The sequence below is a fragment of the Sitodiplosis mosellana genome, unplaced genomic scaffold, assembly GCF_009176505.1.
Source record: "Sitodiplosis mosellana isolate CC-2019 unplaced genomic scaffold, AAFC_SMos_1.0 Smas_scaffold_3, whole genome shotgun sequence".
Taxonomy (NCBI): Eukaryota; Metazoa; Arthropoda; class Insecta; order Diptera; family Cecidomyiidae; genus Sitodiplosis; species Sitodiplosis mosellana.
In genome coordinates, this window is record NW_022595246.1 from 5,638,738 (window position 1) to 5,654,069 (window position 15,332).

At 37.7% G+C, this 15,332-nt stretch overlaps 3 protein-coding genes across 3 annotated transcripts in view; 1 reads left to right on the top strand and 2 right to left on the bottom strand.

The window, feature by feature from the left end:
• Positions 1-2,550, top strand: part of LOC129566399 (uncharacterized) — a 4,502-nt gene extending 1,952 nt beyond the window's left edge. Inside the window, exons 3-8 of the mRNA XM_055442285.1 lie at positions 352-597; positions 686-1,021; positions 1,150-1,312; positions 1,391-1,539; positions 1,656-1,818; positions 1,896-2,550. Of these exons, the coding sequence (XP_055298260.1) occupies positions 352-597; positions 686-1,021; positions 1,150-1,312; positions 1,391-1,539; positions 1,656-1,818; positions 1,896-2,334 (1,496 nt within the window). The 3' untranslated portion in view covers positions 2,335-2,550. The remainder of the gene's footprint in view (positions 1-351; positions 598-685; positions 1,022-1,149; positions 1,313-1,390; positions 1,540-1,655; positions 1,819-1,895) is intronic.
• Positions 2,551-2,581: 31 nt separating this feature from the next.
• Positions 2,582-6,874, bottom strand: LOC129565763 (doublesex- and mab-3-related transcription factor 2). The gene is made up of 3 exons (XM_055440976.1): positions 6,680-6,874; positions 6,275-6,431; positions 2,582-3,162 (listed from the first exon to the last, which is right to left on the bottom strand). Exons 1-3 carry the CDS (start codon positions 6,872-6,874, stop codon positions 2,582-2,584), a joined length of 933 nt encoding a protein of 310 aa, XP_055296951.1.
• A 3,257-nt stretch (positions 6,875-10,131) lies between these two features.
• On the bottom strand, positions 10,132-15,141 carry LOC129566398 (DNA ligase 4). Its single transcript, XM_055442284.1, has 11 exons — positions 14,958-15,141; positions 14,687-14,845; positions 14,282-14,582; positions 13,646-14,194; positions 13,149-13,477; positions 12,547-12,999; positions 12,331-12,465; positions 12,141-12,249; positions 11,754-12,040; positions 11,519-11,665; positions 10,132-11,448 (listed from the first exon to the last, which is right to left on the bottom strand). The coding sequence occupies exons 1-11, from the start codon at positions 14,967-14,969 to the stop codon at positions 10,933-10,935; spliced, it is 2,997 nt and encodes a 998-aa protein (XP_055298259.1). The 5' UTR covers positions 14,970-15,141; the 3' UTR covers positions 10,132-10,932.
• Between the last annotated feature and the right edge of the window lie 191 nt (positions 15,142-15,332).

The following is a 15,332-nucleotide window of genomic DNA, read 5'->3' on the forward strand; positions in this document are numbered from 1 at the left end:
CGGGTAGGCGCGGTACGTGAGTAAGAAAGAAAATTCTCAAAAGTGAATCTTGAATGCGCACTGTGTTGAAGCGAATCATGAATTTACGCACACGTGCCGATACTCATGGTTCACTGCTGCTGCTCAAACATTCATGATTCACTTTTGCGTGTTTGCAGTTTTATGTTTCGTTTCAGAATGTTTATTCCTGTATTGCCATTTTCATTCTCACAGCCTCATATATATATATATTCCGATTTTATTGAGTTATTGCGTTTCGAAAAGAAAAGAGAGAAAGACTCTCTTCCACAGTAATTTATTACGAGGAACAAACAATTTTATATATTTCGATTGATATCATTTCCATCGAAGCCGAGGATCCGAAACAACCGGCAAAAAAAGAGATCGACTCGTTAGATGTTGACATTGCACTGGAACAAACGGAGTATTGCTACGTTCTGCGACCCGACCAAACGAAAACAGCGTTTCCCCAACATGAAAATTGTGATTTTCCCAAATTCAAGAGTGATGCCGAGGGTAATGGCATTTGGAATGTGGTATCAGGCGTCAAGGGTAAAACACACGAGGTAACATTTGAAGTGAATGTCAAGACGAATGGTAAGCAGAATGGAATCAGAGCCGAAAATAAAATGAAATGATGTACATGTATGCGTGCATATAACTTATCTTATCTTATCAATTGTAGTTGAACAGTTTCAAACTTTTGTTGAGCACAATAGCAGCACATCGTCATTGAATATGAAATGTAAATTGGTGAATACGAGAAAAACGTTGAAATTCTGTCGATTTTTGCGATTGAACGATGATACTGGCTTCAATTTGCAAGACGGTCGAGGTGAAGAGCGAATCAGTTACTTTGGCAACGGTTTTGCGAATCGTGAATGTGGCATTTCAATTGCGAACGCAGACGACAGCGATAAATCGCCATGGAAGTGCTTCATCGGTGTTGACGATGACGGTCATTTGAAAACGATGGGAGCCATCATTGATGGCAGTGTTCCACAAAAAACTAGCTCACAAGGTTGAACTCATAATTTTGTTTCTCGTTTTTTCTCTTTCTCTCCTTTTCCATTTTGAGCAGCAAAAAAAACGCTACATTGAAAATACCTTCGATATGTAAAATTCAAAGTAAAATACATTTTTAAACAGGTGACGTTGAATCTAGCGATGTTTATGGTCTACAGGACACGCAAGTGAATATTTTATGCAAGCGATACATTCCAACCGATTATTGCTGGTTTCGAGATCCATCTGGACAAATAATCTCAATGTCTGACCAAAAAGAACCCGATGATTCAAATGACATATACAGGTTATTTTCGGGCGTGTGCACAAAAAAATCGATACATGTTAAACATTTTAGCTTATTAAGAATATGGTTTTTCTTAAGGTATTATGGAACTGGAATCAAGCTCGGTGAATGCGGTTTAACCATTTTGAATGCTAATCACAATCACTCGGGTATATGGTCGTGTCATATGGGCGCAACGGAGCAGTCGTCAGCAGACTCTGTTCAAGAAATCAGTGTTCGTATCGCAGGTAAAGAATGTTTGTTCGTCGTGCTCAAAGTGGTTTTCATTCACAACAGTTTACTGCACTATGGCATCGGAAACCACATTAAATACTTGACTCTTATTCGGGTTAAATTCGTACAGAAACACCATTGGTTTCGACAAACTTATTTCAAGACGCTCAGCAGGCTACCTCTATGGTGCTTGAATGCCATAGCATTCCAGAGCATGTTCCTTTGGAGTATTGTCGGTTTTTGCAGCCGGATGGTAAAAGTTTTAGTATCAATGAGAAATCAACCGTTCACAAGTAATGCATACGTGTTTGTTTTTTTAAATATGGTTCACATCGACTGATATAAATATAACTGTTATTTGGAATTTTAGTCCTTTGCTGGATAACTACTACTTTAATCCAAATCGTAAGATGAGCTCGGGCTATTGTTCGATAATTGTGAAAAAAGTTGATCGTAAACAACATCAAGGTCAATGGATGTGCGTGGCGAAACCCATCGGAAGCGATAGTGAATGTTCCGATGAATTCCGTGTCACCGTGTTCGATTCAAATATTTCGGCTGCCAGTGTGATTGGAATGGTGTTTTCTGCCATTTTCATCCTTGGGGGAATCGTTTTCATCACTTACCGGGGCTATCGCCAAAAATACAATGTAAGACGTAACACACAGCAAACGGCTGTTACCTATATCACTGGCACCGATGCCGTTTCAATGCGTAGCAATCACTCCATTGAATCACAATCCAGTTCTCAAACCGATGGCTGTCAATCTGAAGGCATTGAGATTCAAACAATTAGATTGAGAAATTGAGAAAGAAAAGCTGGTCGATGAACGTATTTTTTAATTGAGCATTTTTTTATTATCATCAACTTAAAAGTAATAAGCTAAACAGTACATATATAATGAACATAGAGGCGTTCTTTCTTATTTTTTGGTTTACATTGAACTTTAATACAATTGATTTGTGTGGCTTTTATATTCTTTTTAATAAAACACAATGGCTTTTGAGCTATAAACGGGTGAAAATGGCATTGTTTATAAATTCTTATGGAAAACATCATTTAATCCCGATAATGGATTCAATTGAAAATGACAGCTTCGGTTTGGCGGAGGTGGCAGTGGTATTGGTGATGGTACAATGGTTGTTTGTTTCATTTGTTGATGGACTATAAATCAACGAATCATTGTTTCGTCGATTCATATTCGTGAGTTTAGCATCATCAATTATTCGAATTCGTTGTTGTGATGATTCTGAGCACGCATACTCGTTCGATCGATAACTGTCCATTGTTGACAACGGTGGCAGCGATAATGGTGTTAGTTGCTGTTGTGGTGATGATAATGGCGGCGATGGTGGTGATGATGTTGGTGCGGGCAAATAGTCGATTGATTCACTTTCGTTTGTTTTCATTGATTGTTGTGTTGTGCTGTAATCGATGATACTAGATAAATGCATGGTTAACGGCATGATTGGTATCGTCAAGCGTGGCGAATATGGTGATGATAAATTGCCGACAGATGAAGAGGTGGGTAATGCAAATAAATGGGCGCTACTCTCTAATTCACTGTCAGCAAATGCTTTACGCTTTCGCATTCGTTCCGTTAATGGTGACACGTACATTGGGAATCGTTTGTACTCTGTGAAATAAGCATGAAATTCAATATTATACTCGGTGAGAAATTTATTTATTTTTTCACTAAATGTGGCGAAAGGCGGAGAGAGAGAGAGAGAGAGCGTGGTTCAAGTTGTTTGGCAAAATATGAATATTATGTATGTAAATTGTTCGTCAATTGAAAGGAAGAATATTATCAAATTACAGCACTCATAAAATCCAGTCACCCGTTTAATTTTTCACATTAAATGCGAAGCGAAAACTGCTCACTGTTGCGGTGATGCGGATTAAGTAAAGGCGGCAGTGGCGGCTTGACGGTGGAAAGCTGATGGCACGAAAAATACGCTGAGAATTGTGAAAAGGTAGGCGGCAGCGGCAGCATTAATAGCATCGGCAAGAAAACAGAGAACGAAAGCAAAGAGCAAAAAAGAAACCAACGAAATTCGACGGTCATGAGGGTGAAAAAGAGCATCTATGACATGCGTACCAATTATACGGAAAATAACGTAACGACACAATTCAACGACTGGCATCACCAAAGAACACCGCAACTGAGTGAACTGATGGTACGATTTTAATACGTAGAGTCTACAGCTTTCAGTGGCGAGTTGCGCCATACTTTATAACTGCTACTATAATGAAATCGACATACACGCACATCTCAACGGTGGAACAACGAAAATAAGGGAAATTTTTCGACAACGACCAAATTATTGAATTTTGGAAACGACTTCTAGGCCCAGCGGCTATGGAACGGACGCATTTTCTGCATCGTTGTCAGAAAAAACAAAATTATACACCGAAAATATGAACACACATACACATTTCCAACTCATCAAACGAATGAATGATAATGTTTCAATCTTATTTATACACGCAGCATTTCTTGTTGTGGCCGAAGATTGAGAAGCAAACACGAAAGAGAAAAAGAGAATGAATGAAATTGAGAACAAGCAAAGTAGATAGAATTGATGAGGATGCGTTGAGAATTTGGGACCACGGAGACGGTATGTCTGCCATGCACAAAAACACTGCTGCTACCAACGCACCGAAGAATAAGCATGAAAAGGGCATGAAAATTATGTTTCGATGGAGTTTCTTTTCGTCAACCGCATGTTTGTCGCTATTTCTCTTCTTTTTTTTCCTGTTTGGTACGCGTTCTGCATCTTTGCCAAGCGAAAGCGAACCGAAAATATTTGACAGCGGCAATTTGATATATTGTATGTTTATTCTTGACCTAGAATAATATAACAATTTGATCTGTTACATTGATTTGGTTGTGAAAATTAAATGAACAAAGTTGATAGGGAAAACTCAACTTGTGGATTCACATAGAAATTCATTGCAACACATATTCCTAACTTCGACAATAAGTCGATGTATCGAATTCAATTCGATGTTTGTTTAAAAACTTTGTGGATATCCCGTACGAAATCGTGACCAATAAATATCAGCAGAGTCGCTCCGGCAAACTTCTGCAAAGACCAACTGGAATAACATAAATCAGTGAGAAATAGTAGAGCTATAAAATCTGATTTATTCCGCGTGTTCAACAAGAGATTTCTGGTATTTGAGTAACTTTTCCTTTTTCTGGGTAATTTGAATCCAAGCATTTGGTGATGCCTTTTTAACACCAAAAATGCGAAACGAGAGAAAAAAAAAATGTCTGTTGCTCTTTTCCTCTCTCTCTTTCTTTCTCTGCTTTGTCCAGCATCGTGGAAAGGACTCAGTCAGTGAAAGTGTCAAATGACTACATATGTTTTTTTTTCCTCCGCTTCAGATGTGTATTCAACACTCAAACGTCCTTTGACATTTTTGTTTTATCTTTCGCTTCGTCTTCGTTTTGTTGCCGTTCGTATTTTTCTATTTGTTTTTATCACCATATAAATTACAGAGACCTTTTCGCGCGGTAGGAGTTTTCCATTTCGAAGTGAATGAGTAAGTGAGAGTATGATGACGAAAATATTTTTATGACAGGATAAAATTTCATTCGTTTATTTCATATGTGTTTTCCGTACGACGATGGTGACACTTTGTCTGGCGAAACCCGTCGACCTTTTAAAATTCACTCTCTTTCTTCCTCTCACTCTCTTTCCCTCTCTTCTCCAAAACCGTGACCATTGAAAATTATTTCAATAAAACTTTGAAAACTCACATTGTTAGACGGTTTTATTTTCGTCACATTGGGAAATGGGGCATGTGTAATAAAAATGAAATTAATACATTTATGATATGATACACACAAACCATCAAATGGGGAAAGTTTGCACCGTGAACAAAGTATGATGAAATGGCAAGTGAAATGCAAAACTAGAAAAAGGTCAACCACAAGAAACAGCATGGAACCATTCCGGCTCTCCAGCCCATTTGGCCCATTTGGACCATTCACATTCCAGCACACACATATGCAGGATATTGTTTTTACAACTTTGTGTGAAAATAAAACTGAATCAAATCGAAATGGCACAACACAAAAACGGAAAAAGAAACTGAAACATTTCTTTCGCCAACACTGGGCCTCTAAAAACAAAAACAAACGAAATGTGTCGAATTTCTCCAAATGGAACACATGCACTGCTTAACGGAGATTATCTAAAGTCAATAATCACTGGTTTATTTCCGGCCGTTTTTTTTCTTCTCCATTTTCATTCAGCTCAAGAAAACAAGCACAGCGTAAGTGTTGGAAAATATTGTGTCAAGAAGGTTTTGACCGAATTTTTCTCATTTCCTTTTGCATCCAATTTGAAATTATCATTCCATTCATAAGTCGAGCGAGAAAAAAATTTGGTTTCCTGTAACATGATCTCGAAAAAAAAACATGAATGGCATGGACTTTTGTTACAATTTTTGTTGCGTGCCGTGTTAGATGGTGTCGGTGGAGGTGTTTTTGTATGTAGCGTGCATAATTCAATAATTATACAAAAGAGACTAGAAAATTTCAATAATTGCAATGGGGATTGTTGAGTATCTTAATGCTCCCTCTCTCCCTCTCTCTTTCCCCCGATTAACGTCGGGCTAAGAACCACTTTTCATCTAATCCGCATGCATACTAAGTGATAATGACCTAATCACGGCTCTTTTAAATCCAAATTTCCACTTTTAGAATTTAAATAGACACAACGAATAATGGCACGTACCTTGCAAAATGTTCCGAGCAAGCGACGACTGTTGGATACTGCGTAAATGCTTTTGGTAAACACGTTTCTGTGCTAATAGCGTTTCCATTGAGTGTGTTTTCGTAACATCAACAATCCCTTTCGCATCTTGAGAGGTTTGCTGACGTCGTAAGGCGACCTAAAACCACATAACACAAACGTACAAATTTAGATGGATGTCAGCTTCAGGTTGTATCTATGTAAGGACAATACCAACAACGATGGTCGATATAAAACTTTAACCTAACTGTCTTATTAACTAACGAACTTTTTCTATTTTCGTTTTCTCTATCTCTCTATTTGTCTTCTTGAAAGTTCAATGAAATGAAAATGCGATGTTATGTATTCAATTGATTGATACGGATGGTAATACATATTGGATCGTACCTGAGCCGCCATTATACGCTGTCGCTCGACAACCAGTTGACAATTTGGACAAATACATTCTCTCCATCGACACAATTTTTTATGACCTTTTAGGCAAGAAATTACACCGTGATTACGGCATCTCGCACATTTTGGTGTACGAAGATATCGCTTTGCCTTTTGCGACTCCACTGATAACACATCTTCGGGACTCATACTAATTAATTCTTCATCAAACGACATCTTTTTTTTTACACTTGGTTCCGAAAATGACACACACAAAATACGTGGAACAATGTATGAATGAAAGAAATGCTTCAAATCCTGCACGTTTATTTTTTTGAAGGGTTTTTCTTCTTCTGTATATCGTGTTTCAGGAAACTTTAATGCTCAACAAATAACACGCTAAACTCACACTTTATAAATGGCTTTTAATTGATCAAACAACAGAATTGTTCGTTTTTTTCTCGCTTCGAAACACTTTTGTTCGCGTGTAAATGATAACTGACGAGGTTTTTTTCACTGGCCAATTTATTTATAACAAATGCGTAAAGCAATGCGATACACTTAATGTTCGGTGTCAGTATGTGATGTATCAACCATGGTGAAGCAAGAGCGAGCGAGCGAGCGAGAGAGATCAAAATCGTACTCAAAGAATGTTGTTAACAAAAATCATCCCATTTCACAAACTTTGTTTCATTTTCACATTTCATTTCGTTTTCTTCGTCTCTTTTACGCTAGCTTTGGTATTAGGACGGGCGAACGAGCGAGAAAGGAATGGAGAAAGAGAGAGCGTGTGTGAGAGAGAGAGAGAGATTCGGCAAATTTCCATTAGGAGCACAGTCTTAGTAGTAGGCAGGGAAAGAATAACGGGCCACTTCACACTTCTCATTCAAAACAAACATCTGCATTTCAAACGGAAGACAGAACAAACACACACGCACACACACACACTAGTCGAAGAAAGAGAAAAAACAACAACCAGAAAAATATGAATAAACAAATTAGTGCTCTTAATTTCAGTTTGTTGAGGAGCAGCAAAATCTCGGCCAAGTGTGACTGTCAGAATGAGATACACAATGTGGCACTAGACAAAGTGTCTGGGCAGAGAGAAGAGAGTGAAAGGAAAACGGCAAAGCGAAACATCGACACATAGTATTTTATTGGTATTTTCCAATCGATGGGAGGTTCTTGACGATGCTTCAACGCAAGTGAACACGTCCATGTGTTTGCCAATAGAAAAATACAATGATGTATCAATTCATTTATCGAGTACTTTGATTGAAAGGTACGGAAATTGGGGTCTTTTTTTTTCGCAAAACAGTAGTTCATAAATTTCAATACAAATCGCGGATTGTACGAAAAAATTATGTAATTTTCAAAATCCAATATCCAAATCTCGTCGAAAAACGTGCAATATCGTATCAAATTTGCTTGGTATGGCGCTTTTTTTCGCTCGCGCCGATGAAAATCGGCGAAAATCAATTGAATTATTCAAATGAAACAAGCAATGCCACGTGATGAAAGCAAAGAAAGGCGAAACGAAACACCATATTTTTATTCATTATATCAATTTTGCGTGAAATGAATGCTGCCGCATGAAATGGGATGCCGTCGCGCTATAATCGAAAAAGAAAATCATATGGCAAAAATCGCGTTGTATCAATTCATCTGGCTCATTTATTCATTTCGAAGCATGTCGATACAATCAACGCCTTTGTGCCTCGATAAGACAATGGCAATAATTTATTCATTTTGACGGCATAAACGTTTATTACATTCAACAAGTGTACGTGTTACATGGGGCAGAGCGCCCGAAAACCTCTTCATACACACGCCGTGCTCAAGTACAAAGAGCGTATTCGCCTAGACTGTGCTGTTGATGCCTTCGCCTGCCACCTCAACCGTCTTTGCTGTCGCTGCCGTTGTCAGCCAACCAAAAGCCACTGTGGAAATGCCAGAAGAATTAAATGTACTGTGAAATTTACTTTGCTTGGATGTACAGTGTACACACGCTACACAAGTGTTTGTTCAATGCACAATTAGCGTGCAATAAAAGTATTCATTTTGATGCCGACGAGATCAAACTAAGAACGGAACGAGCGATGGAATGTTTTTTCTACGAGAACCTGCAATATGTTGCATTAGCTCATAAACATGTCATGATTTTTTTTCCTCCATTTTTATTTGGCCGATGTTGTATTTTTTTTCCTTTTCTAAGAAGCAATTCGCTGAGCTCTGTTGTATTCACCGACAGCATCTAATTGCACAGATACATAAATTCTAACGTAAAATCGATTTGACGACGATCCGTGTGCCCCGGCCTATAATAAAACGACATGACAGAAAACATTTTGCGTGAGCAATGTGATATGCACCGAACGGATACATAAATAATCACATTTTGAAGAAAACACAAGCACGAACGCTACGCAACAAGTAAGAACGAAAAAAAGCGAGTGCCGAATGAGATACGAAGGAGAAGGAACAAGAGAGACAAATGGGAGAAAAATAAACAAGGCACACACTCAACAGACATTTGGCAATAAATTTGTAATAACCAATTTGGTATCAATTGAGTATCAAGCTTCGACGCCTTTTCTGACTAACCTTTGACACACTCACATACACCGAAAAAAATTCCTTTCTAATTTTATCTCTCGAAGACTCCTTGGCATCCGATATTTCAAAAGAGAGAAAGAGAGCTAGAGAAAAATCAATTTCCATCAAATTAAACGAACGGTTGGAATTTGCGTGTCTGTCCAACCTTTCGAAAATTAGAGAAAATCTTTACAAGACGATTTTTCTCAAGTGAGCTATTTTTCCGATTTTCAGCTGCGAAAGAGAATGAACAAACTGTTCAACGCATATTTTTGCAGAAATATCGGAACATACAAAAGATTTTCGAACACAAATTGGGTACACAACAGGATAGCATTTCGAGTATCGGTTTTGTGTATTTAAATTTGCATATCTAGTCGTCTAAGTTGATGTCTAAGACATTTGATACTCGGCTATTATCAATATTGTAAATACTTCTTCGATATCATCTTCAATCATTACTGTTGGGTTATTTTGGGATTTCAAGTGTCACCCGAGAAACCAATGGACAGAATAATTTATTCAAATCCACCATCCCCTTGGAATCAGTCAATCAAAGATCAATTTAAAACCATGCTTGAATACTCATTGGTCATTCTGCGTTGTAGACATTGGAATTTTGGATTTAACTGTAAAATATGAGCAAGGGCATCCGTCGGACAATTTAATGAATGAATAAGCTGAACGAGATAGAGAGAGAGAGAGAGAGAGAGAGAGAGAGAGAGAGAGAAGGAGAGAGGTATCTCTCTTGATTTCCCATGAAAATCAATATTTGTCGAATGCGTCTAGCGTATGTGTACGGTTAGACCAAATGAATTACTCACTCGGGATAATGGGGCGAATTGTCAATAGTGTAATGAAATGCAAATTCATTTAGTATTTGAATAAACGGTCATTTGGCTTTTATTCAGAAGTGTTTTTGGTGTTACATTGGATTTAGTTGTATGTTAACTATGTAAATATTATTGCTTTTCAATCGCTGCAGCGAATACATTTTTTTCTCTCAAAGGAATTACATTCCAATAGGAAAAATAACTTGTGGCTAACATAAATTTGTATCATATAATGAACAGAAAAAAATTCTTCTTCTTCTTCTTCAATTTGCATCAACTACATTTCGAAATAATTGATTACATTTGACGGAAAATATTCGATTGGTGTTATTTTTTTTTGGTTCGAATGTCGGGTTCGATGTGTTAACCATCAAATTTGTCGACGTACAGCATTCCATTAGTAATAATTTATGTATGTTTAACAAAAAAAAGTGTGTGCGTTTTCTCGCTTTTCACTTCTTTTTCTGAAATATTCCATATGGTAATCCGCTCAAATCCATCATTCTCAAAACATATTCGACACATTGAATATCTGAGCTATTTACTTGAACCGCATCTTTTTTTTTTGCTTCTCTTCTCGTCTCTTTTTCCATTAGAAACATTTAATTTATCGGCTAATTTTAAACAAGTTGAAATGTATGTAATTACTTTGACAGATGAATTGCAATAGCAAATTGTTAAATGTATGTACAATATTATTCACGAGATGATTGATTTCTTATGTCTAGGCTTCTGTTGCGAAAGTACCGTTTCGTTCTCTCTCTCTTTTCTTTGGTTTAGAAAAATAAATGTTTACGTTAAATTGCACTTAATAGCTATAGGCATGGGCCTATCTTGAGTCTACAATTCAACTTTGTAGCTCGTATCACAAATGCGTTTCTTCTGAGCGTCACAGTCTGATACCCATTGATAGCGCAAAAACACGATGTCGTCGATATTTTCCGTACCAAATGACTTGACGGTTCCCTTTAGCTTGGCGTGATCCAAGCTGTCGGTATCAACAAAAATGTGCGTCAATCGCGATGATGACTCTCGAATGTCATCCGGTGTATCCATACAGACACCGCCACCGCCGATGAACGCGCATTCTGCAAACGTGATGTCGATGTTCTTCGCAATAGATTCGTCGTGATAAAAATATCCGACGAAAGGGCTGAACATTTGTGTGGGGTCGACATCGTCCATCGCTTCTACTTTGTTTGCAACAGCAACCGATTCTTCGTTGATCACAGGTTCAATGAGTTGTGTATCATATTCGTATACTGAATCGAAAATTAGGGCAGCATCTTGCTCCATTTCTTGAGGCTCGTCGATCAAAACGATCGGTTCAACAACTGCTTGGTCAATTGGTTGATCCTGAAATACAACAAAGTTCAGTATTTATTTGAATTTTTCCACTTTTTCATGCCAAATTAAATGGTCTTACATTCGATGGTGCTTCATCCATCGGCACAGCAACCTTTTCACCAGCTTCTGGTTGATCGACAATGACGTCGTTTGGCATATGCGGAACATGACCGAATATATCAATTTCATCTTCGTTCGGCTCATTGTCCTCGAAGTTTGACTGATCCTGAAAAATGTCAAGTTTTAATTTCATTTCTGATTCCTTTCATTATTATTTTGAATTTATAAAGAAAACCATTGAAAAGGGATCATACATTGGTATCCATTTGCTCGACAGACACACTCAGATTTTCAAAATTAATCGGTGGCGTTTCAAAATCGTCATTCTCATCTAATTCGGCGTCGAATTGCTCTTTAAGTTCTTCCGTTGCGAAGACCATGTCAGCTGCAGTAAACTTTTTCAATTCAGTCAAAGGCTGGTCACTGCCAAGCGCTTCAATTAACCATTCTTTCGTGGCGATGTTGTACTGCTTCTTTTCGATGAACTTTCCAGCATTGATTGATTTCGGATTCGGGGCAATGATGACAAATGTTCTTAAATCTAGGACAAAATGAATAAAACGTAAATGTTGTTTTGATAACAAGTCGGAATTATGATGTAAAATGCAAAAACGGGGTTGAATAAGTAGACAAAAACATACTTGGATAGCCAACCACTTTTCCGCCGTGTCGCTTGACTATAGCTTCCAATTGTTTATCACCGCCCAAAATGTGGAATTCACGCCCTTGGCAAACGTTGTCAACTGTCATCTAAAATTGATCAGAATGAATTAGATTCGATGTGCAAATTTCAAAAAATTTCCAAAAAGTTAATCAATCAAATTAATTTACTTCATTTGAGGCGGATGTAACAGGTGGCAGAGTCTTTGAAACAGCTCCGCGTTGTCGCTTTGGAACTGTGGCACCGGACGTCAAATCATTAGCTGTCGCGTGTCGTTTGGTTAATTTTTCCACCTTTGAATTGGACTGTAAAACGAATTGGCTCATTCACCATCATCTTTACCACAAAATTGTCGATGAAAAAGCAAAAAACAATGTCAAACTTACTGCGCAAAAAGTTTGGAATTCATTCAAAGTGCAGGTATCGTACCACATTTTGTCATACCGAATTTCCATCACACGTGGAAATCGGAAAGAATGGCTTGTCCGGTATGTTGTTGTTTGCGTCAATTCGCTCGCCTTAATCTTCAAAACAATTGATTTCTTTGGATCAAACCAAAAATCTGGATTTGCATTCGCCCATTCGATGTTATCTGGAAGCTTTTGCCAACGACCTCCGATCTCATGACGGTATGGCTGAAGTTTATCCAAAATTTCGGCAAATTGTGACCGCTTCAAACCATTTCGAATTTTGCACACGGAGTAGAACACACCAGCATCACTTTCGATAGAGGTTTTCTTGAAAACAGCCAGCAAAAAACTGTCGACCGCTGTTCTTTTTTCGTTGTAATAACCACCGATTATTAGCAAATCAAAGTCACTGATCAAGTTGTTTTCGTACTGATGTGGAAAAATGGCATAATTTGATAGATTAAGTATAAGATTTCCATATACGATATGCATGTTATTAAAGTCAATTTCACATCGAATCAAATCGAATGTTTTTTTTTGTTGAAAATGTTTTAAATAATGAAAACAATGTGACTTACATCTGGCTTCATTTTGAACCATCCACCTTTTTCACGTTGCCCCGGTCGATACTTGGAATCTTCTTGTTTGATGACAACTCCTTCTTCGTTTGAATCGAATGCTTTGTTAAAGAGTTCGAGGAAGTGGGCACCATCACGCAGCTTGATGCGTTCGCATAGCATCAATGAACCTTTTTGTTCTGTGATAATGGTCTTCAACTTTCGAATGCGTTCGGCATACGGCTTATCGATGAGACACTCGCCATCCACATAAATCAGATCGTAAATACAGTAACAGGGAATCAACTTTGTATCATTTTTTGTCAGGTGTTTGGCAGTGAAGTTCTCAGCTGTATTTACGAAAAAAAAACCAATAATTTCCATTCCATTTTATTGTACGAATAAAGAAGATTATTCAAAGCATTGAATCTCTTTTTTTATTTTTATTTTTTCATTTTCAAATTCAATCTAAGCACTATAAAATCAGAAGAACTACTAATCGAATAGAAAGAAAGTACCTTTTTTCAAAAAAGTCTCAGCTTCACGGTCCCACACCATCATTTCTCCATCGAAGATGGCATTTCGCACCTTGCCATTCAATTGATGGTACAGATATGGAGAGTACAAACCCGTTGTACTGTTTGCACCGAAAATTTGTGTCATCTCCTCTTTGCAATTGCGTGAAAAGTATTTGAATTCAGTGCCATTCACATGAAGCTGATATCGTTCACCATCCATCTTTGTTTCCAAATAGTAGGCATGTTTACTGAGCATCCCATTGATATTTGAGATGTACCCGCGTTCGCACAACATTGATCGAATCGGCTTGAACAACTCAATGATTCTTTTTCGGATTGCATCTATCGGCAAATTTGATTCAAGGAGCTCACAAACACGTGACAAGTGAGAAGATTTATTGAATAATTCCGGTGCATGTTGATGATACGTTTGCAAGATGTACTGCTTACCCAAGCCCAGCTTCAACTTTTTCAACAGGATTCGAGTCAGCCATTTTCGGTCCAGAGCCGACATTTTCAACAGCATGCGAGCTATTTCATTATCGATTTCTGGGGAAAAAAAAGAAGCTCGATTCATGGGAAAATTCATAACTTCAACAGCGCATGCGATAAGTGTCTACGTTCAATCACACTTACTGCGTTGTTCATTTTGTTCGAAATGGTCAGCAATCAAATCCAAATACTCATTCACTTCGTAAACGGTGAGTGTACCGTTTTCAGGTGAACGACTTTTCATGACTTCAAACACAATGTCACCATAGTCGGTATCCCTTCCTTGTAGATTTGTCAATTTCTTTGCGGTGTCACTTTTGGCATTTATCGCTAGCGCTTTGACAAACAGTTGACCCAACTTTTTGGTTTGAATGCCATATGGACCACGTTCCGTTTCATCATATTCGGGCAGAAAAATTCGCAAAAATGGATAAAAGCTGGCATTCTGTATATGAAATATAAGTATGATTAAAATAGGAAATTGCTTTGATTGTCAGAATTTTACAGTGAAAATCCATTTTGATTTTGTCACTGAATATCAAAAATTACCGCTTGTGGTCCGTTTTCAGCGCGAAATTTCTGTTGCATCTCAAACATGGCGTCGAAGAAATTTCTGAGTTTAATTTTTTTAAAAGCCATGTCGTTTGAGTTGGACATTTTTTCCATTCGCTTCACAACATCTGTGAACATGATCTTCGCCGACAAAACCTAGAATTTGCAATGTCGACAAAATCATTATCAGAATCGAATAAGAACAACTCTACATTGAATTTCCAATCATTCAACCAGAAAATTTGTTTTATTTCAATTTAATACTGACATTTGGCTCCATTTTGCGGTGTGTTGTACAGAAATTCGGGATATTTTCACTTGCTGCCGACCCAAACAAAGTTCAATGAAAAAATGCTACACCAGAATTGCGACTGTTCTGTTTGAAAACATTTTGATATTTCGCAGTTGTGAAATACATCAACAAGTGACAGCCCGAACACTACGAACGTGAAATGTCAAAGGGATTCGTAGTCGAAACCCATCAAAAGATAATGAGAACTTCGTTGTTCTAATGCAAATTTTGTGCTAAATTCACAAGCTATCCAATAGATGGCGTTCGAAAGAAATTTCAAAGTAAAAAAAAGCTAAATGGAATATTACTCAAAGTTTTATTCGCACAAAAAATGAAATACTTGAATGCATT